General features: G+C 37.7%; 1 protein-coding gene and 1 long non-coding RNA gene across 7 annotated transcripts in view; one reads left to right on the forward strand and one right to left on the reverse strand.

Moving 5' to 3' along the window:
* LOC309658258 overlaps window positions 1-26,369 on the forward strand; it is a 215,668-nt gene that overhangs the window by 110,678 nt on the left and 78,621 nt on the right. The window lies entirely within an intron of this gene.
* CREBRF (CREB3 regulatory factor) overlaps window positions 1-26,369 on the reverse strand; it is a 63,484-nt gene that overhangs the window by 8,425 nt on the left and 28,690 nt on the right. For 5 of the 6 annotated variants that reach the window (XM_082456438.1, XM_082456437.1, XM_082456434.1 and 2 more), the window contains 5 exons: window positions 24,660-25,746; window positions 16,967-17,161; window positions 15,130-15,319; window positions 13,841-13,914; window positions 3,247-3,369 (listed from right to left, as the gene is read on the reverse strand). In XM_082456438.1, the coding sequence (XP_082312564.1) occupies window positions 3,247-3,369; window positions 13,841-13,914; window positions 15,130-15,319; window positions 16,967-17,161; window positions 24,660-25,746 (1,669 nt within the window). Of the gene's footprint in view, window positions 1-3,246; window positions 3,370-7,786; window positions 10,999-13,840; window positions 13,915-15,129; window positions 15,320-16,966; window positions 17,162-24,659; window positions 25,747-26,369 lie in introns of those variants that run through there. The other variant, XM_082456439.1, reaches the window with a different exon arrangement.

Consider the following 26,369-nt stretch of genomic DNA (forward strand, 5'->3'; position numbering starts at 1 on the left):
AAGCAAGGGAACAAATCAAATATTAAAAACATATGGACTTCCCTGGTGGCACAGTGGTTAAGAATCTGCCTGCCAATGCAGGGGACACGGGTTCGAGCCCTGGTCCGGGAAGATCCCACATGCCGCGGAGCAACTAAGCCCATGCGCCACAACTACTAAGCCTGCACTCCAGAGCCCGCGAGCCACAACTCCTGAAGCCCAGGCGCCTAAAGCCTGTGCTCTGCAACAAGAGAAGCTACCGCGATGAGAAGCCCGTGCACCGCAACAAAGAGTAGCCCCCGCTCGCTGCAACTAGAGAAAGCCTGCACACAGCAGCAAAGACCCAACGCAGCCAGAAATAAATCAATTAAAGAAATTTTAAAAATAAATAAATAAATAAAAATAAAATAAAAAGATCTGAAGCTACTTACTGAAAGAGCACAGAGTGTATATGAGAATATAAACCTAAAATGGCCAACTCCAAGACATGGTCTAGTAAAATTACTAGGATTTAAAGAAAAAGAAAAAAATCCTGTTGACATCTGGGCAAAAATAGCAAACGGCATAAGGGAAAAAAATTAGGCAATTATTAGCTTTTCAACAGCAACACTTTATGCCAGAATAAAAATGGAGAAACATATTTAAAATACTCAAGGCAGGAAAATGTGAGTCAAGGATTGTATCTGGTAAAACTGACAATCAGGCACAAAGGGAAAACACAAACTTACCAATATATAAGACCTTTAAGTTAAAAAATAAAAAGGCAGGAAGAATTCTTTCTTATAACATTAAATTCCTCTCTCTACCTAACAAAGGAAGACAATGTAGAAATAAAATTCTTTTAAGGAAAAAAATTCAAATGTTTACGACGTAATATGGTAACATCAACAACTAATACTTACTAAGTATTGAGCATTTGTGTTCAGCACTATGCTAAGTGCTTTACACGCACTCTTTCCATTTAATCCACACAACTGTCCACATTTTATATTATAGATGAATAAAATTAGGTTGAGGAAGTGAAGTTACTCCCCTAGGGTCCTCAGGTAGTAAGTGGCAGGGCCAGGACTTGAATCTAGAACTGATTTCAAATATTCTGATTTTAACCATTATGCTAAATGAGCTTTTGTTTTTTGAAAACATATCTTAATTTCTGCACATGACCAGTGGGTATTGCTAGAGCCACAGAGAAACCACTAGCATTTTGTATGTAAAAAGATAGGAAACAAGGCATGCGGAACCTAAAGTACCTTAAGATAAAGAAAATGTTTTAAGAATGAAGATAAATGCTCAAAAGAATCAAATGTTACACAGAATGTCAAGAAAAATAAATTCTCAAGTAAGTCTACTGGATGAGGCAATTAGTGGGCCACTTGGGAACTATACAGTTCAGAAACTATCTAGAGATGAGTGTCAGATGACAGGGCCAAGTGATGATACACGGGTATAGTGCAAGCACTTGCAACTAGGAGAACTTACTTCTAGCTCCTAGTCCTGCCACTCGCTGGCTGTAGGACTTGTGGCAAGTTACTTAATACCTTGTTGGGCTTCCAATTCCTCATCTGTAAAACCAGGATAATAATACCTCCTTCACAGAACTGTGGAAGTAAATCACTAAACAACCTGAGTAGACAGATCCTGGATCATAGTAAGTACTATATAAATGCCAGCTGTTTATCCCTTCCTAGACTAAGGAATTCTTTTTTCTCATCTCTTAATCTCTCTTTTAGATCTTCTCCTTTGGCCTTTAAACATGAAAGTTGTCAAATTTCATGAAATTGTTGGGTTAAAATCTATATGCATTGCTAATTTTACTAATGATTCCAAATTGCCCTACAGAAACACTAGTATATTTTACATTCAGTATGAACACAACGCTGACAAGAGAAATTAATAAGTCATTTCAAAAACCATAAGAAACTTACTAAGTGCATGGAAGCATTAAATGTGTATTTATTTTCAATTAAAGAAAATGCAATGATTTGGGTAGCAGATTTGGTATACAGGCGCATTTCTGTATAAGTAAAAATAAAATATTCTTGCTCTCTCTACTGCATCTAAGCATCTTGATTTCTTCATAGCAATTACCACAATGTTATTATTATTATTTTTGGTTTTCTATTCTTTGCTTTCCATTTTTAGACTACAAGCATCTAAGAAGAGTAGTAACCAAGTCTCTACTTAACCCCTGTATCCCCCAACACCTGGCAACATAGTAGGCATTGAAAAAATTTTGTGGAATGAATGAATTTATAATAAGTGGAAGTCAGAAAAACTGTCTTAACAAATTCTAAGATATTTACAATTAAAAAATTTTTTTAAAGTATAGTGTTTGGCACTCTAAAATTCAGGTAAATAACTAATTAATGATTGAAAAGTAAGCTCTAATTCTTTTAAGTGACCTGATTCAATATACAGTCAGCATCCTGGGGAAAAATGAACTGGAAGAAAATTCTCAGGTAAGTGAAATTTACTACTCTACGCAACGACTATGTAAGAACCAGTTTTTAAGAGACAGTCCTAGAATAAAAACTGTTAAACAAAGAACATATAATATAGCTGAAACAATTTTATGATGCTTCAGGGTTTTCACGGCTTGTGTTATGCTGTAATACCCTTGGGATGCTACTGATCATAGGGTGATTTGCTCCTATGGCAGCCAAGCTCCTGGGGCCTCTAGAGTTTGCATGTCTTTGTCTACATTAGCTACCTCTACCCTCCCTGTCAGGTATCACTCTGCCTGACTTCTGGATGCCCGCCTCTCTCTTCCTCCCCACGTGGTATAATCTGTTCAGGGATGGAAAACCAGATAATCAAGTCTGTTAGAATCCTGTGAAAGAGTAAAACAAATAGGTAAGAACCTCTACTGAAGTATATACCGCAGGCTTGACAAGGTCAGGGATCTTTATTTTCCCCACAGAAGGTTAAAGTTGCTAAAAGTTTACCTTTCCTAAGTGTTAAAATAGTTCAGTGATGAAGTCTAAATAATAAATTGGGGGGCAGCACAACGCTCACCTGCCCACTTGTAAGCCTAGTAAGCGTCCTAATAAATCATTTCTTGTCTATCAATCAATCAATCAATCGTGGTAACCAGGAGAACATGTTTATGAATGTTAACTCTCAAAAGACAAATCTTCTCATAAAGGGAGGTAACTACAATGAGAGCACTTGAGTTTTTTCTTAAAAGAATTTTGAATATTCCCTTGAATCATATACCTTACACTGTACGTTATTATTTGTTATTAGTTTATCCAGTATTCTTCTTACCAAGAGTATCTTTAATGAGGATTTCAAGCTTCTGTCCCATGTTGGGTCCTCTCTCCTCTCTTGGATTCTGTACTCGGTTTACAATCTCTTGCTTGATGGAGTTGATTACAAACAATAAATTATCTGTAAGATAGAACAGGACAGTTGGAGCATGTCATTAACATGGAAGAATTTACTTTTAATTATGTAATAACAGATACTCAATTAAAAATGAAGAACAGGGCTTCCCTGGTGGCGCAGTGGTTAAGAATCTGCCTGCCAATGCAGGGGACACGGGTTCGAGCCCTGGTCTGGGAAGATCCCACATGCCGCGGAGCAGCTGAGCCCGTGAGCCACAATTACTGAGCCTGTGCGTCTGGAGCCTGTGCTCCGCAACAAGAGAGGCTGCGATAGTGAGAGGCCCGCGCACCGCGATGAAGAGTGGCCCCCACTTGCCACAACTAGAGAAAGCCCTCGCACAGAAACTAAGACCCAACACAGCCATAAATTAAAAAAAAAAAAAAAAAAGACTGCCTGTTAAAAAATAAATAAAATAAAAATTGTTGATGATTTAAAAAAAAAAAAATGAAGAACATAGAAGAAAACATTAAGCAGTGATGGTTGTAAGCTTTCTTATCCAAAGAGACTAATAATCAAATGATGTGCCACTTCTGATAACAGATTGTAGACATGTATCAGTGTCCACTATCTTGTAAGCAATTTGCCCTACTTGTCTTCACAGCTATGACAGTGCCTGGTATATTGACTCATAGGGTCTTAGTAAATGTTTATTAAATAAATCGAACAAAGCCCTTCAAAGACAAAGCTTTAAAAACAAATTTCCCGGGCTTCCCCAGTGGCGCAGTGGTTAAGAATCCTCCTGCCAATGCAGGGGACACGGGTTCGAGCCCTGGTCCGGGAAGATCCCACATGCCGCGGAGCAACTAAGCCCACGCGCCGCAACTACTGAGCCTGCGCTCTACAGCCCGCGTGCCTAGAGCCCGCGCTCCACAACAAGAGAAGCCACCACAATGAGAAGCCTGCGCACCGCAAACGAAGTGTAGCCCCCCTCACCGCAACTAGAGAAAGCCCGTGCACAGCAACAAAGACCCAACGCAGCCAAAAATAAAATAAATAAAATAAATAAATTTAAAAAACAACAACAACAAATTTCCCCACCTTAAGAAGCTTTAAAAAAAAAAGAGCAAAGTTAACCAAAAGTAAATAAGGAGGGAAATAATAAAGAGCAGAAATCAATAAAACAGAACACAAACACACAACAGAGAAAGTTAACAAAGCCAAAAGCTGGTTCTTTGAAAATATCAACAAAATTGATACCCACTCCCACCCTCATCCCCATCCCCAGCTAGACTGCTTGATCACCTCCACCTAGAATGAAAAAGGGGTTATCACTTCAGAATACAGCCATTAAAAGGATAATAAGAAAATGCTATGCTAACAAATTCAAAAACTTGGATGAAATGGACAAATTTATTGAAAATACCACTTAACAAGAAGAAATGGAAAATCTGAACAGCTCACTTCTAATAAAGGAATTGAATTTATCAAAAAGTATTCCCCAAAGAAAACACAGAGGGCTTTAATGGAAAATTCTATCAAATGCACAATGAAGAAATAAAATTAATTTCATCAAACTTTCAAAAAAAAGGAAGAAAGATCATGGCTGAATTCATTCTCTAAGGCTAGTATCCTCAAATACCAAAACCTGACAAAGACATTACAAAAAAAGAAAATCACAGACTAATATCCCTCTTGAATATAAATATAAAAATCCTTGACAAAATATTAACAACAGAATCCAACTTAAAATATCAGAATAGAATCTTACAAAATATTTTCAATAGACTCTAATATAAAAAGGAAAAAGGAAAATAAAAAAGAAAATAAACCTACCTAGGGAGACAAAAGACCTGTATGCAGAAAACTATAAGACACTGATGAAAGAAATTAAAGATGATAACCAACAGATGGAGAGATATACCATGTTCTTGGATTGGAAGAATCAACATTGTGAAAATGAGTATACTACCCAAAGCAATCTACAGATTCAATGCAATCCCTATCAAATTACCAATGGCATTTTTTTATGGAGCTAGAACAAATCATCTTAAAATTTGTATGGAGACACAAAAGACCCCGAATAGCCAAAGCAGTCTTGAGGCAAAAAAATGGAGCTGGAGGAATCAGACTCCCTGACTTCAGACTATACTACAAAGCTACAGTAATCAAGACAATATGGTACTGGCACAAAAACAGAAACATAGATCAATGGAACAAGATAGAAAGCCCAGAGATTAACCCACGCACCTATGGTCAACTAATCTATGACAAAGGAGGCAAAGATATACAATGGAGAAAAGACAGTCTCTTCAATAAGTGGTGCTGGGAAAACTGGACAGCTACATGTAAAAGAATGAAATTAGAATACTCCCTAACACCATACACAAAAATAAACTCAAAATGGATTAGAGACCTAAATATAAGACTGGACACTATAAAACTCTTAGAGGAAAACATAGGAAGAACACTCTTTGACATAAATCAGAGCAAGATCTTTTTTGATCCACCTCCTAGAGTAATGGAAATAAAAACAAAAATAAACAAGTGGGACCTAATGAAACTTCAAAGCTTTTGCACAACAAAGGAAACCATAAACAAGACGAAAAGACAACCCTCAAAATGGGAGAAAATATTTGCAAATGAATCAACGGACAAAGGATTAATCTCCAAAATATATAAACAGCTCATTCAGCTCAATATCAAAGAAACAAACACCCCAATCCAAAAATGGGCAGAAGACCTAAATAGACATTTCTCCAAAGAAGACATACAGACGGCCACGAAGCACATGAAAAGCTGCTCAACATCACTAATTATTAGAGAAATGCAAATCAAAACTACAATGAGGTATCACCTCACTCCTGTTAGAATGGGCATCATCAGAAAATCTACAAACAACAAATGCTGGAAAGGGTGTGGAGAAAAGGGAACCCTCTTGCACTGTTGGTGGGAATGTAAATTGATACAGCCACTCTGGAGAACAATATGGAGGTTCCTTAAAAAACTAAAAATAGAATTACCATATGACCCAGCAATCCCACTACTGGGCATATACCCAGAGAAAACCGTAATTCAAAAAGACACATGCACCCGAATGTTCATTGCAGCACTATTTACAATAGCCAGGTCATGGAAGCAACCTAAATGCCCATCAACAGACAAATGGATAAAGAAGTTGTGGTACATATATACAATGGAATATTACTCAGCCATAAAAAGGGACGAAATTGAGTCATTTGTTGAGACGTGGATGGATCTAGAGACTGTCATACAGAGTGAAGTAAGTCAGAAAGAGAAAAACAAATATCATATATTAATGCATGTATGTGGAACCTAGAAAAATGGTACAGATGAGCCAGTTTGCAGGGCAGAAGTTGAGACACAGATGTAGAGAACGGACATATGGACACCAAGGGGGGAAAACTGTGGTGAGGTGGGGATGGTGGTGTGCTGAATTGGGCGATTGGGATTGACATGTATACACTGATGTGTATAAAATTGATGCCTAATAAGAACCTGCAGTATAAAAAAGCAAACAAAACAACTAATACTAAACTTTCATTGGGTTATTTGTATGGAAATATGTTAATATAAATGTTTCAGACATTACATGAAATTTCTAAAAATCTTATATTTGTATTTGTATGGAAATATGTATGGAAATATGTTAATATAAATGTTTCAGACATTACATGAAATTTCTAAAAATCCTATATTTGTATTTGTATGGAAATATGTATGGAAATATGTTAATATAAATGTTTCAGACATTACATGAAATTTCTACAAATCTTATATGTTCTGGTATAATGTTATAAGTAATAATCCTAGTTATTACTTTAAAATGTATAGCTCAGAAATAACTAATTTTCTTGTCAACTGCATTATTATGAACTTTCATCAAATCTTTTACCGTGGTCATTTTTAAGTCTTTTGTCATTTACAGACAGTTCTGAGTGTACTCTGATGATTTTGCAAATATGTTCCTATAAAAGGGTTTCATCTTCAAGAAATTCATGGAAAAGACTCTGACAAGTACAGGTTTCTGGTAACTGACTGTACTGCTGAACTGAATGAATAAGCATTTTCAGAACTCTGATGAAAAACTGATGAACTCATAAAAGTGCTAACAAAAGATCAAGATGAAAAAAAACAATTAATTACATGGGACTGAGTGAACTGATGAGGATGAGTATAATTTTTGTGACTTTCTGTCTGAATTAAAAAAAAAAAAAATCCCACAAGGACTCAGAGGCAAAGAATATACAAATCAATTTTCACTGCAAAGTAAAGGAGCTGTTACAGTGGAGGATTACTGGACAGAATGTCAATATTATGACATAGTATGAGTGTGTTTCATGTTTGGTAATGGCAATCACTGTTGCTTTTGTTGTGGTCATCCATGTACAATGCTTGGTGTCAGTCTATTTATCTCTTGTAAAAATAAAATACAGTGTGTGTGTGTGAAAAAAAAAAAATATTTTCAATAGACTCTAATATAAAAAGGAATATACATCATAACCAAATAGAGTTTATTCCAAGAATGCAAGGTTGGTTTAATAAAAAATTAGTTAATATAATTCACCATATTAACAGGGGAATATGTGATACATTACCAGAATAAAGGAGAACAATGTGATTGTTCCAATAAATGCAAAAAAAAAAAAAGGAAAGAAAATGACAGTATTCAATATCTATTCATGATAAATGAAACTAGGAAAAGAAGGAAACTTACTCAAAATAATAGAGAGCATCTCATCTACAAAAAAGCCTACAGCTGATATCAACTTAAAGGTCAAAGTTTCCCCTGCAAACAAGGCAGTCACCACTTCTATTCAAATGTCTTAGACATTGCAACAAGGCAAGAAAAAGAGTTAAAAGGCATAAAGATCAGAAGGGAATAAATAAAGCCATTTCTATTTGCAGATGATGACTGCTTAAATAGAAAATTCCAGGGCATCTAATGGAGTATCTACTACTGGAACTAATAAATTTAGCAAGAAAATAAGGTATAAGAGTAATACACAAAAATTCATTTTATATACTACCAAGAAAGAATTTGAAATTTCAAAAATGAGTCCATTTACAACAGCACCAAAAAATATAAAATACTTAGAAATAAATCTAACAAAAGATGTTCAAGCACTCTACATTGAAAACTATAAAACAATTCAGAGAGATATTAAAGAAGACCTAACTAGATGGAAAGAGAAACCAAGTTCATGGATAGGAAGCCTCCATTTTGTTAAGATGATAATTCTCTCCAAATTGATCTACAGATTCAAAGCAATTCCAATCAAAATTTCAAGAAACTTTTTTTGTAAAAAGTGATAAACTGATTCCAAAATTTATATGGTCATGCAAAGGACCTAGAATAGCCAAAACAACTTTGAAAGAACAAAATTAGAAGACTAACAAGGACTAACACTGCCTGACTTTCATAGTCTACTATACAACTACAGGAAGACACTGCATATTCACATAAAGATAGACAAATAGATCAATGGAACAGAATACAGGGTCCAGAAGTAGACCCATACATATAGGATCAACTGATCTGATAAAGGTGCAAAAACAATTCAATGGGGAAAGGAAAGTTCTTTCAATGACTGGTGCTTGATCAACTGGATATTCATATGGGGAAAAATTCAACTCTTAGCCTACACCATACATAAAAATTAACCTGAAAAAGATCTCATAAACTTAACTGTAAAACCTAAAACTATATAAATCCTAGGAGAAAATATACAAGAAAATACAATTTTTGGAGTTGGCAAAGTTTCTAATTAGAACACACAAAAATGTAAAATATAAAAGGAAAGACTGACAAATTGGACTTCAACAAAATTGAACATTTTTGCTCTTTGGAAGACGTCAGTGAGAAAACAAAAAGGAAATCCAAAGACTAGTATAAAATATTTGCAATACATATATCAGACAAAGAGCCTGTATCTAGAATAAAGAACTTTTAGAAGACAAAATTTTTAAATGGCAAAATATTTTAATAGACACTTCACATATACACACAAAGTGTATGAATAGCCAGTAAGTACAGTAAAGATGTTCAACATCATTAATCAAAGAAATACAAATTAAGACCACAATGAGATACTGCCACATACCACCCATTAGGTTGGTTAAAAGTAAGAAGATTGACCTTGCCAAGCGTTGGCAAGGATATGGACCAACTAGAACCCTCATACACTGTTTTTGAGAATGTAAAATGGTACAGCTACTTGGAAAACAGTTTGGCGGTTTCCTATACAGTTACTCGTAGGTATTTAACCAAGAGAGATTAAAATATATGTCCACCCAAACACTTGTACAGAAATATTCACAGCAGCTCTGTTACAGCAAAAGCAAACAACCCAAGTATCCATCAATAGGTGAATGGATAAAGAAACTGCAATATATCTAACACAATGGAATACTACTCAGCAATGAAAAGGATTTAATTATTGATATAGATGATGTGGAGAAATTTTAAAATAATTATTCAGAGTGAAAGTAGCCAGGCAAAAAAAGAGAATGTATGGTAGGATTCCATTAATATAAAATTTTGAAAATGTAAACTAAGCTACAGTGACAGAAAGCAGATCGGGGCTACTAAGGGATAGGAATGGAGGGAGGGTTAGCTTACAAAGGGGCACTATGAAACTTTTGGAGGTGATCAAAGTGTTCATTATCTTGATTGGTTTCGCATGTATATACATATGTCCAAACTAACCAAATAATACTCTTTAAATATGTAGAGTTACTGTACTTCAATTATACCTCAATAAAGTTGCAGGGGGGAACACATCTCCAATTTCAACACACAGGATTCCTATGGTCTGAAATAAATCTCTACTACTTCAGACACTGATTTGAAATCAGTGATGTGTTATTCCTAACCTTGTAACACTTAGAAGAGACCAATCTAGACTAATATTGAAGAGGGAAGTCAGAAATAACTGGGGGTGGGGGGGTGGGGAGGCAGTTTAAAACTACATGCAGGGACAGTATATATAAAACGTGTCACTAAACAAGGAAAGCACAGCTGACTCCCTAAATCACATGAAACAAGAAATTTATGCTTCTTCTCAAATAACTGAGAGAGAACACCATTTACTCAAATATAAGTAAGGACATTTACATGCAGGCTGGACTTCTGAGAAGCAATGAGGTTCCCCCATCTTCAACAGGTAAAGTAAATCAGGTCACTTTTAAAAAGAAAGAAAAAAAAAAAAACCCCACTGTAAAATCAAAACTGAAACAGAGCAGAACAGCTCTTCTCAACCTGGGCAGTGTCCATGCCAGGCCACTGTGGGGAGGGAGGGCAGAGGTGAAGGGTTATAACAACATCAAAAACTTCTGGGTGAGGAAGCGGAGGCATCTGGCTCAGAAAGTGAGGCCAAACCTTAAATCTCTAACAGATCCCTCCTGTTTTGATTCCATGTTCATCCAAGAATCTTCCAGTTTTAATTTTCTCATGTAGCTTGCTTAGGTATAAAATATGTCAATCAGGATGAACGTCAATCCTCTTAGTAGCTTTACTTTTCATTCTGAGTCAAGAAATCTACATTTGACTCACGGAGCAGCTTCTTGCGAGCTTTGGTAGAAGGAATCAATAGGAGGAGGAGGTTCGGTAGGATAGGACGGGATGAGTAGCACAGTCCTGGGCCCTGAAGCTAGTCCTTGGAACGGTGCTAGCTGATGACAAATTTAAAAGGATAAGGACAACAGAGTACATTTTTCATAAAGCTAACTTTACTCTGAAATTATGCCTGTCTCAATTTTCTAATGCTAAAATATTCTTCCTTGTATGAAATGACAGCAATTGTAGATGATGTTCCTTTTAATGTCCTCATGTGGCAAAATATAAAGTTGGCAACACTATGGTTCCCAAGTCCCAAAATCTTTTTCTGATGTCACCGATTTGTAAATCACAAATTCTAGAAACCATTGGGTCAATAGATAGGTAACGGATAAAAGTGTTCCACAAAGCAGTCACAGAGTGACTCCCAGATATTTAGAGGAATCAAGGGCACCATTCCCTTGAGAGATGTATCAGAAACTCCGGGAAGAACTTTCAAACTACATGTGGCAAACTACAAAGGAGCATCTCATTGCTTCTGAGATGTCTTCTAAACCAATAGTCGAAGCCGCTCTTCCCCAGACTGGAGAAGAGAAGCTAGTAAGACAGAAGTGGAAGAGAAATAAATGAATGAGAAGATCCTTTTCCTCCATGCTAATTGAGAAGAAAATGCTACCTTTAAAAGACAGGCCTTCAAATGTAAAACAGATAGCTAGTGGGAAGCAGCCACATAGCACAGGGAGATCAGCTCGGTACTTTGTGACCACCTAGAGGAGTGGGATAGGGAGGGTGGGAGGGAGACGCAAGAGGGAGGAGGAGATATGGGGATGTGTGTATGTGTATAGCTGATTCACTTTGTTGTAAAGCAGAAACTGACACACCATTGTGAAGCAATTATACTCCAATAAAGATGTTAAAAAATAAATAAATAAAAAATAAAGACAGGCCTTTTCCTACATGAAAATATCTAGAGGCTTTAAGCTAGCTTTGGAAACAAGAAACATTTAAGGCCATCAAAAACTCAATTTGAGATAGAACAACACATTCAGAAATACACATATTCCTGGCCCTTACCAATTCCCCAATTGTTCCACACCCCAGAATATATTTACATCACAGACAGAAAGCATGTGTGTGTGCACATGCACGTACATACATACAAATGCAAAAATACATGGCCACACAGATGTACATCATTATGGATACATTTATTAACTGAACAACACACAGATATATGCCTACATGTGTCCAGAGAAAAAGAGACCAGAAGGCTCCCAGGAGCCCACCACATTTCCCTGCAGTGTGAGTCAGCTGGGTTCTAAAATGAAGTATGAATGTCCATGACATTGCAATCAAATATATACTCACAGAGCTCAAGGTCAAAATGCTTCAATAAGCAAGAACGAATAATAGGAAAATGGGCAGATCTCCATTCCAACAAACCAACTATTGTTTTACCTAACTCATCTACCTTGATTAGAATTCCTGTGTGGTCATTAATAAATAAAACCATCAGTTCCTTTCACAAGTTGTAAGCATCACAGTTGGAAATCCTCTTTCTGTCCTCACAAATGGAAACAAGATAACCAAGATAAAGGATTAAGAAAAAACTCCACAACATTTATTGAGCACTTATGTGCCAGCCATCATGCTGGACTTAAGAAAACCTCTGGAAACAAATAATAATTGATCATTTAGCCACTGTTCCACTTTCAGATACAATTTAGCCCAAGAGCAACACAGTGAAGAGGACAATTTTAGAAGCAAAGGAACATATGAGCTCTTATGCTACCAGGCTTAAGGAAGTGTAACAGAGCAAGGGGGAAAGAAGGGGTGGTTCTTATTAAGAAGATCTTCTTATTAAGAGATCTTATTAACAAGATCAAAGGCAGAGCTTTCCAACCCGCTAGTTCGCTGTAGAAGGGTTCCAGGTGTATGATCGTCTCAGCCCAAAAGGGCCTCCTCCCATCAGAAGCCTACTCTGTTATACTCCAGGATGCCTTAGAGATGATAGTTTTCTGCATGTGCCATGATGTGAAAGATTGGGAAGCACTGATCTAAACCAACGGTTCCCAAATATGTACTAGGATGGTTGCATAAGAGTAATCTGGGGTAGGGGCTTCCCGGTGGCGCAGTGGTTAAGAATCCACCTGCCAATGCAGGGGACACGGGTTCGAGCCCTGGTCTGGGAAGATCCCACATGCCGTGGAGCAACTAAGCCCGTGCGCCACAAATACTGAGCCTGCGGGCTACAGCCCGTGAGTCACAACTACTGTGCCTGCATGCTACAGCTACTGAAGCCTGCGTACCTAGAGCCTGTGCTCCGCAACAAGAGAAGCCACCACAATGAGAAGCCCGCACACCGCAGCAAAGAGTGGCCCCTGCTCGCCGCAACTAGAGAAAGCCCATGTGCAGCAACGAAGACCCAAAACGCAGCCAAAAATAAATAAATTAAAAAAAAAAAAAAAGAGTAATCTGGGGTAATGTTAAAAATACGGATTCCTGGGTTCTACTTGCATAGATTTACAGTTCAGAGTATCTGGGAGAAGCCTAGAAATCTACAGTTTAACATGTACACACACACGATTCTAATGAACAATCACATTTGTAAAACATGTTTCTAAACTATCCACTCAAAGGTTAAAATATATATTAGTTAATAAAATTGGCTAACCCAGCACACAACTGTAAAATGGAAGTCAGAGGTTAACATGGTCACAAGAGGTGAGTTCTTTAGGATAGAGGTGAGATTTGGCTTGGTGAGCCACAGGTAGAGATACTAAGAGAAGGACGTGAATGAGTAAGAGTGAGTATATAGCTTACTGAATGGACGAACAAAAAAGAGGCTGGCCTAAAGCTGGGCAGAATACAGGGAAAGCAGATAACAAAACCAAAGAAAAAGAGAGTGGTCAGCAAGGTAAAAGGAAGTTAATCAAATTGTTAAAAGTGTTGGTTTACCGTATTCTGTGTTGAGGCCCCATAATTTCACTTTATTAGCTTCATACTGCGCTTTTTTCTTTAACCGACAAGCCCTGTGAAAGGAAGGAGCAATTAGCTCACTCTTTTTTTTACAGGGAACATTCAGAATATACTTCTTTTTGCTGCTGTCAGACATTTTCTAATAGCAACCAAAAATCACTGCCTACTGATATTTGTATCAAGGGCCTCAATCATCACCCCAAAACATACAATATCATCATTTATCCAAACTGATTTTTTGAAGTTTCAGCATAGATTCAAAAATAAAGCTATGGTTAGTATACCAAAATAAACAAACAAAAACGGACAATACCAAGTGGTGTAGAAGATGTGAAATAAGTGGAACCCTCGTATGTTGCTGGAGGGGATGTAAAACAGTACATACAACTACTTCGGAAAACAGTAAATATTGTTTTAATTTACTTCATTACTTTTGAAATAGCTACTTTGGCAGTTTCTTATACAGTTAAACACACACTCTCGGGAATTTACCCAAGAGAAATGCAAACTTCTGTTCACATAAACAACTGCAGATGAATGTTTATGGTGACTTTATTCATAATTGCACAAAATTAGAAACCATTCAACTATCCCTCAACTGGTGAACAGATACACTGTAGTGTATCACTTCAAAGGACTACTACTATCAATACTCCTCCACACAACAACATGATGAATCTCCAGTTCATCCTGTGTGATATCAGAGCCAGACTCAAAAGGCTGCATATAATACGATTCCATCTATATTCTAGAAAAGGCACAACTGTAGGAACAGAAAACAGATCGGTGGTTGTGAGTAGTTAGGGGTGAGAGAGGGAGTTCACTTTTACAAAGAGGCATAAGGAAATTTTTTAAGGTGATAAAAATGTTCAATATCTTGACTGTGGTTGTGGTTTACATAATTGGATATGTTTGTCAAAACTCACAGAAGGATACACTGAAAGTGAAGAATTTATCAAGTAAATTATACCTCAATAAAAAAACCTTACTGCAAAACAAACAAAAAATAAAGAGCTATGATAAAATTTTTCATTTTTATACTATAAGGCACTTGAGTTCATTCACCTCTCCCCTCTAAAAACTTCTTCCATGAAGCATAAATACCATCATTTACTTTCAAAGGAAAAATTATAATACTCTCATTGTAGTATTTATAAAAGTATATTTCTGAAAAAAGGGCCGAGGGCCATCTCCTCTATGAAAGCTCACTGAAGTCTAATCTCACCTCCTAGACTTCAATCACATGAGTAAACATGATTACCATTTACCTGGAAGCCAGCTTATTTTTTTCCTTCCTTGACCTTGGCCGGGCTGTTAAGGGAAGCTCACTGACTGGAGTCAGATCACTAATCACCTTATTCAGTTTCCGTAGTTCATTGCCTATCTGGAGTAGTTTTTTAGGATTTGGAGTCAGGTCTTCCACATCCGTTCTCCGTGATTTCTTTACTGCATATTTGCCTATAGATGGTTTAAAAGACGTTTAAGTGAGATCATTTTATTTAACAAGAGATACATTTTATATAGCCATATTTAAAAACCCATCTCTCCCCTCCCCCCTTTTTTTTCAGAGGCCTAAGCATGTGAACAACCTACGCTAGAAGGGCTGGCCTCTTCTCCTTCCCACTTTGTGATGGCAAGAAATGGGGGTAATACAGCACAACTCCAGCCTTTTCCCAACTCTTCTCCACCTTAAGGTTTCTAGCCCTGGTATGATGGATTCTTAATTATCTGCATGGAAGTAATAAGCATCTCAAACCTCAGGACTGGAGTCCAAGTTCACCTGCACACAAAAATCAGGGCTAGGGTACAGTATATGGTCAGGAACGAATTTGGAAATTTTACCCAAACCAAGATATTTAGGCTGCTATGACTGAAAATTTGTCAGACATATATATTCCTGTGTTGGACCCAAAAGTCCAACAAATGATTGCCTTTTCAGAAATCACGTCTTCAGTTAGTTTGATAAATAACATTACATTAGACTCAAGAAGACTTTCCCTACCACTGCAGGCAAGAGGAATGGCTCTGTCCTCTGAACTACAATACCCTGAACAACTTTCCTAGTACTCACTACATGCTACCTGTACCTATTTGTTGGACTCATCTTTTCATTTCTGGTAGAAAATTGATCTGAAGTCAAAAATTAGGCCTTTATTCACTGAAAGATAATAGAGTACAGACCTGGGTGCCAGTGGAAAGGGAAAATGAGGCACAAATATACTTCTGATACAACTTCTGTGTCAAAAATGCTTAGCAACTTACATCTGTAGCATGAGCGACTACTAAACTGTTTACTGAGCTCCAGCCTACTAGTGCCCCCCACCTTCTCAGTACAGACTTTGGATTAAGGTAAAAACATCTGTGCAGAAGAAATTCTACTCAATTACATCCTCCTGGGTTCACAGTTCAAAATCTGGCCTACCTAAGATTATAAGCTTCTCCTGACTCTTACTATTCAATTCTTCCTGCTCCATTCCTTTTCTCAACAATTGTTCTTCCTTTCTTTTCCTTTCCCTCCTCTTTTCTCTCCACCACCGTTTTGATTCCAATCTCCCTGTTTACATTTACATTTGCCTGGAGATTGGACAAAATGAAAGACAGAGATGCTAGAGCCCATTCTCTTCTTTCCCAACCCTTCTTGCTTATGGCAACTGTGACAGGTCAGGAATCAGCAGGCTGTTGGGTCATTTCCTGGGTAGGATATATAGAACAAGAAGTGACTAGAAATCATTTTTACACAAGCTTTCCTCCCTGTTTAGGTGATGGCTCTCAATACTGGTAAAAGCTATTTGTGAAGAAGAGCAGTCATAGCAAATACAGCAGCTCTACTGTTCTACTCTCCAATTTGCTAGGAAGGGTTGAATACCTACATATAATGTATAATGATTAAGCATTATGGTTTACTATCTCTATTTAAAAGTGACATGAAATATCCAGGACTGATGGTTACCAAGACTTATCATGGTGATCATGGTGTATGCAAATGTCAGATCACTATGTAATACACCTGAAACTGATAGAATATTGTACATCAACAATATTTCAATAACAAGAGAAAGGAAGGGAGGGAGGGAGGGAACCTATATGATCACAATCCCCTCTTACCATGATGTAAGCCATTTTTCTGATACATGTTACTTGGCAAGGTATCTCTGTTCCATTCAGAAGGCCTTAGCATCCTCTCTTGCTGTGATGGTGTGAGTTGTTCACTATACTCCCAGAAGTACCTTCTTTTACCTCTCTTCCGAGAGGTAATTGAAGTCATCTCCTTCAAGTCTTCCACAGAATCATTTTCATAGCCTTAAAAAAAGAAAGCACCCCCCCCCGAATTTTTTAAGTTCCATAAATTTCAATAAACCAATCAGGACAAACAAAAAGATCCCCTCTATTTACCACTTGACACATTTCCTTTCATCAAAAAACAGTATTAACATGTCAAAGATAATAAACCAAATCTATAAAATAACTTTTAATGTAGAAATCTCTAATTCAAAATATTTAGAGATTAATAAACAGAGATAACTACACTGTTTATCTTCCTTAGGTTTCTCCTTGGTTAGTATATGACACTTTTTTTGTATCTTCACATAAGATTGAGAGAATAATGAAATATAGCCACAGGAAAACAAACAACCCAATCAAAAAGTGGGCAGAAGACCTAAATAGACATTTCTCCAAAGAAAACATACAGATGGCCAACAGGCACATGAAAAGATGCTCAATATCGCTAATTATCAGAGAAATGCAAATCAAAACCACAATGAGGTATCACCTCGCACTGGTCACAATGGCCATCATTAAAAAGTCCACAAACAATAAATACTGGAGAGGGTGTGGAGAAAAGGGAACCCTCCTACACTGTTGGTGGGAATGTAAATTGGTGCAGCCACTATGGAGAACAGTATGGAGGTTCCTTAAAAAGCTAAATATAGAGTTGCCATAGGATCCAGCAATCCCACTCCTGGGCATATACCCGGAGGAAACGCTAATTCAAAAAGAGTCATGTACCAAAATGTTCATCACAGCTCTATTTACAATAGCCAGGACATGGAAGCAACCTAAGTGTCCATCATCGGATGAATGGATAAAGAAGATGTGGCACATATATACAATGGAATATTACTCAGCCATAAAAAGAAACGAAATGGAGGTATTTGTAGTGAGGTGGATGGAGTTAGAGTCTGTCATACAGAGTGAAGTAAGTCAGAAAGAGAAAAACAAATACAGTATGCTAACACATATATATGGAATCTAAGGAAAAAAAAAAAAAAGGTCATGAAGAACCTAGTGGCAAGACGGGAATAAAGACACAGACCTACTAGTGAATGGACTTGAGGATATGGGGAGGGGGAAGGGTAAGATGTGACAGGGTGAGAGAGTGCCATGGACATATATACACTACCAAATGTAAAATAGCTAGCTAGTGGGAAGCAGTCGCATAATACAGGGAGATCAGCTCGGTGCTTTGTGACCACCTGGGGGGGGATAGGGAGGGTGGGAGGGAGGGAGATGCAAGAGGGAAGAGATATGGGAACATATGTATATGTATAACTGATTCACTTTGTTATAAAGCAGAAACTAACACACCACTGTAAAGCAATTATACTCCAATAAAGATGTAAAAAAAAACAAAAACAAAAACAAAAATACACATGCACCCCAATGTTCACAGCAGCACTATTTACAATAGCCAAGACTTGGAAGCAACCTAAATGTCCATGGACAGATGAATGGATAAAGAAAATGTGGTGTATATGTGTATGTGTGTGTATATATATATATATATATATATATATATATATATACACACACACACACACAAACACACATACACACACACACACACACAAACAGAATACTACTCAGCCATAAAAAAGAATGAAATAATGCCATTTGCAACAACATGGATGGACCTAGAGATTATCATATTAAGTGAAATCAGACAGAGAAAGAAAAATAAGTATCATATGATATCACTTATATGTGGAGTCTAAAATATGATACAAATGAAGTTATTTATAAAATAGAAACAGACTCACAGACATAGAAAACAAACCTATGCTTACCAAAGGGGAACGTGGGGGGAGGGATAAATTAGGAGCTTGGGATTAGCAGATACAAACTACTATATATAAAATAGATAAACATCAAGGTCCTACTGTATAGCACAAGGAACTATATACAATATCTTGTAATAACCTATAATGAAAAAGAATATATGTATGTATAACTGAATCACTTTGCTGTACACCAGAAACTAACACAACACTGTATAAATCAACTATATTTCAATTAAAAAAAAAAAGAAATATAGCCACAGGAATGTTAAAAGTACCATTAGTTAACGGTACTTAGACACTATACAATTATTTTTAATGTCTTCCGTCTAATATTTATGCATCTGAAACATCCCCAGACAGAAAGCTGTGTGCATTTCTGGGATGGTATCCTATGAGGCAGAATTCCGTAAGGCAGCAGTGGTCTTCTTCCTACTTCCCACAATACCCTTTTTGTAAAAGTACAAAAATGACAGTTCTCACACAGGCTATTCAAATAAAAACTTATATGCCTATTCTAACTAATATTTTATTGGAAGCAATTTGCATTTACTTCACTTTTTAAGAAGTTATTTTCCCTACTAATAGGAAGTTTCAGTAAATACTTAATTCTGAGCTGCTAGAACTACTGGTCAGAACCAATACAGAATAACCTATACATCTAAAATACCCTCAGAGCATGCCCATCTTAGAGGTACTCCACTTAATTAGTACTAGGTACATGGGGCAATGGAGATGGGCTGTGCACGGGGTGTGTACAGCCCTAAAACTAAGGTAGCAAGGAAAAACTGGATGGCGATGGCCAAGCAAAATGACCACTTTCCCTCCTAAAAACATGACTCCTCTGGAACTGACACTAAGAAAGTGATGACATCTGCACATTTTGGAAATAAAATAGAATTTTAGAATTTTACCAGGTTTTCTTCACATTAAGAATTAATTAGGAACATGATTCTATTTATTTGACATTGTGGGAAAGGCAAAAGTACAGGGACAAAGTGGTTGCCAGGAGTTGGGGGTGGAGGGAGACGCTGACTATAAAGGAATGGGAGGGAAATCTGGGGGGTGATCAAACTGTTCCGTACCTTGATTGTGGTGGTGGTGGTTTCATGATTATGTGCATTCGTCAAAACTCAAAGAAGTGTACACTTAAAGAGGGGTGAATTTTACTGTTATGCCTCGATAAACATGACCTTTGAAAAAAGAATCAATTCAGAGAGCAGAATGATTTCGAGGCAACAGTAAAGACACGCTTTTGTAGCACTGCTGGCTTAACAGCATTATAATGCTCATGTAGTACTTTAAAACAAAGTAAAAAAACACAAACAAACAAAACAACAACATGGCAAGCAGTGTGACAGAAAACCTTAGTTCTTCTTAAGAAATGAGGCACAGACTTCCCTGGTGGCGCAGTGGTTGAGAATCCTCCTGCCAATGCAGGGGACATGGGTTTGACCCCCGGTCCAGGAAGATCCCACATGCCACGGAGCAACTAAGCCCACAAGCCACAACTACTGAGCCTGCGTGCCACAACTACTGAAGCCCGTGCACCCTAGAGCCCGCATGCTGCAACTGCTGAGCCCACGCACCTAGAGCCCGTGCTCCACAACGAGAGAAGCCACTGCCTGAGAAGCCCGCGCACCACAACGAAGAGTAGCCCCTGCTCGCCGCAACTAAAGAAAAGCCTGCGTGCAGTAACAAAGACCCAACGCAACCAAAAATAAAATTTAAATAAATAAATAAATAAAAAAGAAATGAGGCACAACTTAAGTGACAATCATTTTCAGAAATCTGATTTTTGAAAATTCTGTTAGATACATAAATAATTTTTTCTTTACTCGTGTTAATGTATCACTTTAAATTAAAGGATTTTATCTTATTCCAGTTATCAACCTAGCTTTGGAAAAGGTGCAAGGGCTACATGCTTCTGCCAGAAATGGCCTTTTTAAAAAGGCCTTTGCTCCATGAGGCCAAGCTAAAATTACTGGCTCACAAAGACGACCCTAGTATGGCTGGGAACACCTCAACACAGGCAGCACCAACCAAAACACTCCCATCTTCCTATGAATGTCAAGAACTGGCGTCCCACATTTAAGTCTACCCCAGCCCAAAGTATAAGGGAAACATTTTCACATACAGCTTCCTCAGGCAACCCATCCCCTGACACTTTATTTGATATGCTCCCTCAGGTGGCCTAGATTTCTGGCAAAACACTGTCTCTCTCCATTTAACATACTCACGTATTTCACTCACAGATGTTTCATTTGAGGCTTCTAAGAACTGGGTAGGAAGAGGTTATTAACCCTATTTACAAAAAGAAAACATGCTCATGGAGGGTTTAAGTGATTTGGCAGAGCTGGGACTGGCTCAGGCCCCATGACTCCAGCTCCAAATGGACTTCCCGCTTTGCCTGTGCCTACCTAGTTAAATGGTCTAAACAGATTTTTTTCCCCACATATATTCCACGTTAAATCCAAAGAGTCATTAGGATTTGGATTTCTTCTCTCCCACCCAAATTAATAACCAGTTTTATTTACTTACATATGTTCAGCATTTTCCCAAAAAAAGTATTTAAGGGTTATCAGTTTTCTTTGACCTCATATTTTAGTATTTTCTAATAGCATACACCATGAACTCACAATAACACATACACACACACAATGGATTTGTTAAAATCATCTGCCTTTCAATACAGAGACTACTGTGATCAAGTAGAATGCAGGAAAATTATATTCCCAGATCACCGGTCTTGCATTTAAGGTGATTAAATATTTCTCGAAGTGTGTTCTGAGGAACACTATTACTATAAAATATGTCTTCAATCCCAAGTGGGTTCTGTGGTCAAATAAATTTTAAGAAACTCTCGTCCTGAATCTTTCTCTTGCCAAGTCACAGTACACATAAGATCAGAAGACCGAGAAATCATGACAGTAAATAAACCCACTCAACTCTAAGTTGCATGAAGATAAGGATCATGTCTATCTTGTTCATCTCTGCATAGCCAAAAATCTAGTACACACAGTGCCTAACACAAAATTAGGCACCTCCCCACAATTTTTTTTAAACAAGTGATTTGTTTAATGTAACATTTCCCACGGAGCCTTTTCCATTTTCTTTTCATTTGATGGATCACCGTATTGATCTAACTCATTCCTTCCTGACACAGTTACCAAAACGTAGTCAAAAAGGCCTAAAATTCTGATCACACATCTTTGGTTAGTGCAGATTACTACCATTAAGCTGGTAAAGTCAATCATGAAAATCCTTAGTAGGGATTACAAAATAAACTCTCATTCTGGGGGCCTAATTCTTAGCCTTACAACCATGTAATTCCATGACCCCAAACAGTTGTAGCCTGTCCACAGAATAGGCTCTATTAAAACTTGGGAGCAAGTCCACAGTAGAGACTGAAACTCCATTTTACACCTTTCCTGGAGCTTTGTAGGCTCAGGCACTGTTGTAGCCAACTGCCAAGAAACAGCATCAAGGGAGCTAGTCATCACAAAAGGGCCTTTGTAAACTGCTGCAAATTAAACCAATCAACCCACTCTAAAACTAGCACTCTGAAGAAACTATAACTATCCCACTTTTCTGCTTCAAAGAATTTCTTCTTGCCTCTCACCAATAACTCACATTTGTATTCTTAAAGTCACTTGTTTAGCTCTTTCTTCCAAGAAGAAGGGAAATTTTCATTAGCAAATGTGAATAAGCCCCCAAAATACCATAAAATATCATTGATTTGTGGATAAAGCATGTCATTCGTTGACATTTGTGAGAAGTGTCCAAGTAATACTAACCAAAGAGGTTTTACTTCAAGTCAACTGGAAGTGAGTGAATTAAATGCCATCCAAACATTTAGCATTGTTAAATAGTGCCAAGAGGAGGGCTTCACCCTGCCAAATGCCAGCTAACACATCTCTGTTTAAAGCACTGTTGGTTGCTTAACACCAACAAACTCACAAATCAGGGCTCTCCCCCCCACCCCCGACGAGAGTCAAAAGGCTGAGAAAATGGAAATGAGGGTCAACTTATCAAGTGGTTTCTCTTCATGGACCTACTCATCTCTCAACACATTTATCCACGTGAAATCAAGTCAAAAGATCAAGGATGAACTTAAACTGGAGTTAAAAGTCAAGGAAAAGCAGGAATTCCCTGGCAATCCAGTGGTTAGGACTCCACGCTCTCATTGTCGAGGCCCAGATTCAATCCATGGTCAGGGAACTAAGATCCCACCAAAAAAAAAAAGTCAAAAAAAAGCAAAACTACAACCAGAAGTGGAATAAACAGTATAGTCCTTGCCTGCCTTGCTTGGTGATAGTGGGATTTACCGACTCCCTCAGATTTATATATTCCTTTTAGCACCAGCTGGTAAAGGCATTTTCTTCCCCACACTTTCCACTTCCTAGTTATCACCCTAGTTATCACTCCTTGTCTCAACCCTTACCTTCCCTCCTACCCTAATTCTAAATATGGGACTCAAAACAATAGGACTGACCTGTCAGGTTTTAAGGACCACTCATGGAGAGCACTCTGGTCTCCCTATGGGAGGGAGCTATATAACTTACTGCTAACTGCAAAGATAGTTTGAAACGCCTCAAAGCAGATTTCATTAACTTGTTGAGAGAAAAGTTTTCCTGCTAAGTAGAAAAGACAATCGTTCTGTCTAGACTATACTGAGTGCTAAGGTAAACCAAAGAAAAGGCATAAACCCTTTTCCTCCACCTTTTCCTTACTTGAAAATCCACTCAAGTCAAACAACTTAATTGTATCAAATGCATAAATCATTTGTGCAATAGAAAGATTTCACTAAGAGGAAAGTCTCTGGGCAATAATATGCTTCACTGGCTACAATATAGCTACTATGGCTGAAAAACCTTTCTGAAAATTAAATACCAATGTTTATACTGCCCGAAATTCCAACAATGAAAGGGCTCTCTTTGACAATTTATATTTTTCTTAATAACTTGGTCTTTTATGTAGAAGTTATAGTACCAACATTATTTTTGAAGAAAATAACTTTCGCTTAAATGTGAAGATCTTCACTTCTTTGTGCATTTAACTGTGTGCCACTTGGCAACACCATTTTCATAAATAAACTGCACAAGCCAACAGTGGCAAGAGCCCAACCATGTACATGCTGAAGTGAACCAGTTCCCCACAGGTTTCATTTTCTTTCTCCCTTTTTTTTATATGCACTGTATATAAATAGAGCAGAGACTCCTTCATGCTCATTAAATTATAGCATGTATTTTTCTTCAGTGGAAAAATACTGTGCAAATGAAAGATGCAGCAGACACAAAGAAAAAGCTCTCTTTTACATTATTCATTAAGTAGGCTTTGTTGGTTATTAGGGATGAGTAATATAAACCATCATTGCTTGGTTCACCATTCTAGGGACTCCAAACACACCTCAATTATAACAGAGGGACACATGCAGAAATAGGAATATTTTTTAAACCAATCAATTTTGGCATCTTTGCACAGCTGCTCAAGAGAGTGACAGATCACTTAACATAAGATAAATTAAGAAGAAGCCCTCGAGGAATCAGCATATGAACTACACATGAGCAAGAGTGATTATTTTAGAGCTGTTTGAATAGATAAAAGCAATTACATATCCAAGTCAAGATACTAAGTCATTTAATCCCCAGACTAAGACAAAGAAAGCATCCACAGCAAAACTTTCTATTTCAAGAGAGTAGCAAAAAGTCAATTCAGTAAGCCTCCAAGCACTACAATACCTGGTTCAGAGAAAGTGTCACTGATGTCATCATCCTTGTCATCTTCATAATCCTCTTCCTCTTCTTCCTCTTCCTCGTTTTCAGAAAGTTCGTGCTCGCTGCCAAATCCTTCATCATGGTCCTCATCGTCAACATCTTCCTCGTCCTCCTCGTCTTCTTCAGGACTGCATTTGGTTGGCTGTTCACCCAAGTTGTCGGACACAAAAAGGGAATAATTGTGCTCTTCTTTTTTCTGGGATGAATCTGAGACCGATGTGCTGGCAGAAAGGCTGCTACTCTCTCCTGCTGCAATCGACACAGGCCCCTCCTGGGGCAGGGGACTGAGTAATAGTTCCTGGGTTTCTTTAAAAGGCAAAGCTGGAGTGGCATGGCCCTGCAGAGGCTCCGTCCCTTTTTTCTCTGGTCTTTTGGCTACGGCTCCACAGTAGCAGGTGTTCTCCTTTGCTGAATCTGCATGAACCTGGCTCAATAGAGGCCGGCTCTGCTGCACTGGGTTGATCTTTACCTTTGCCTTTTTCACATAGTCTTTACATTCAACATGAAAGTTCACTTTTTCATTATGATACATGTTGGTCTTCACCATGATTTGTGTGCTTGAAGTGGGTTTACTTGCTTTTTGGACACAGTCTGACAAAGGGACCTCAGCCTGAAGAGTCTTAGAAGAACACACAGGAGCAGCTGCTCTGCTTGCGATCTTTTTACCAGGGAATGATGAGGGCAAGGGATTTTGTTTGACACTGAAAAGTGAATCAGGGTAATAAAGGGAATCAGAAACAGACTGAGAGTCCTCACTATTAAGCTGGGCCAAAGTTGGAGTTTTACTTATGACCTCTTCATCTTGGTAAGGGCTAGAAAAGTCATCAAGACCCAAGTAATCCACTTCTTTTGTTCCCCAGATGTCACAGCTGGTTAGTTTGGTATACTTCGTTAAGTCTTCACAGTATGTATCCCACTGTTCCCAGTTTGAGGTTAAAGCACCCTCGTTATCCAGGACATCTGTGAAAGACTCCAGATTTTCAATGTCTTTGCAGTCCTCCAAAGAAAGGAAGTTGTCTCTAGGATTTTGCTGGTAGTTCATCTCTCTATCCTGAGAAAGGTTTTAAAAAAAAAAAAAAATCACATACCATAATTGAGGAAAGAGTTATTTACCTCCATACTCACTTTCATGTATCAAATTGATAAATCAGTACTCAACCTCTGGTCTGCTTTTACGATAAAGACTACTTACATGACACTCTACCATTCCATTTAATATCATTTCCTCGAGCAAGGAAAAAAAAAAAGGGAAAATATGTCCCCTGAGAAACTTAGGTATGGTTCAGGGCTCTTGAACTTCACTGTAAACACTCTTCCCGAAAAAAAGTTTACATTTCCTGATCTTTAACTTAGAAGGATTTTGGGACCTTCTCAGAAACAAGCTTCAGTTATAAAGCAAATAACGAAGGCCTTACCTTCATCACAGAATATGTCTTCTTAAGTGAGAATTTAAACATAGAGGTGAAGAGCAATCCAAAGAGAGGTGCAACTCAGCCACAGAAAGATAAGATCTTTGGTAAGACCTGGTAACAACTCTTGGGCATGGGAAAGTACTTTAACTCCCATGAGTATGATACTCCTCATGAGTAGAGAGATGATTTTTTAAATGTCAGTAAGACTATGCAGCCATTAAAAGGAATGCAGTTAAGCTCTAATGTACTAGGATGAAAGGCC

This window comes from Balaenoptera physalus (genome assembly GCF_965194825.1).
Source record: "Balaenoptera physalus genome assembly, chromosome: 3".
NCBI lineage: Eukaryota > Metazoa > Chordata > Mammalia > Artiodactyla > Balaenopteridae > Balaenoptera > Balaenoptera physalus.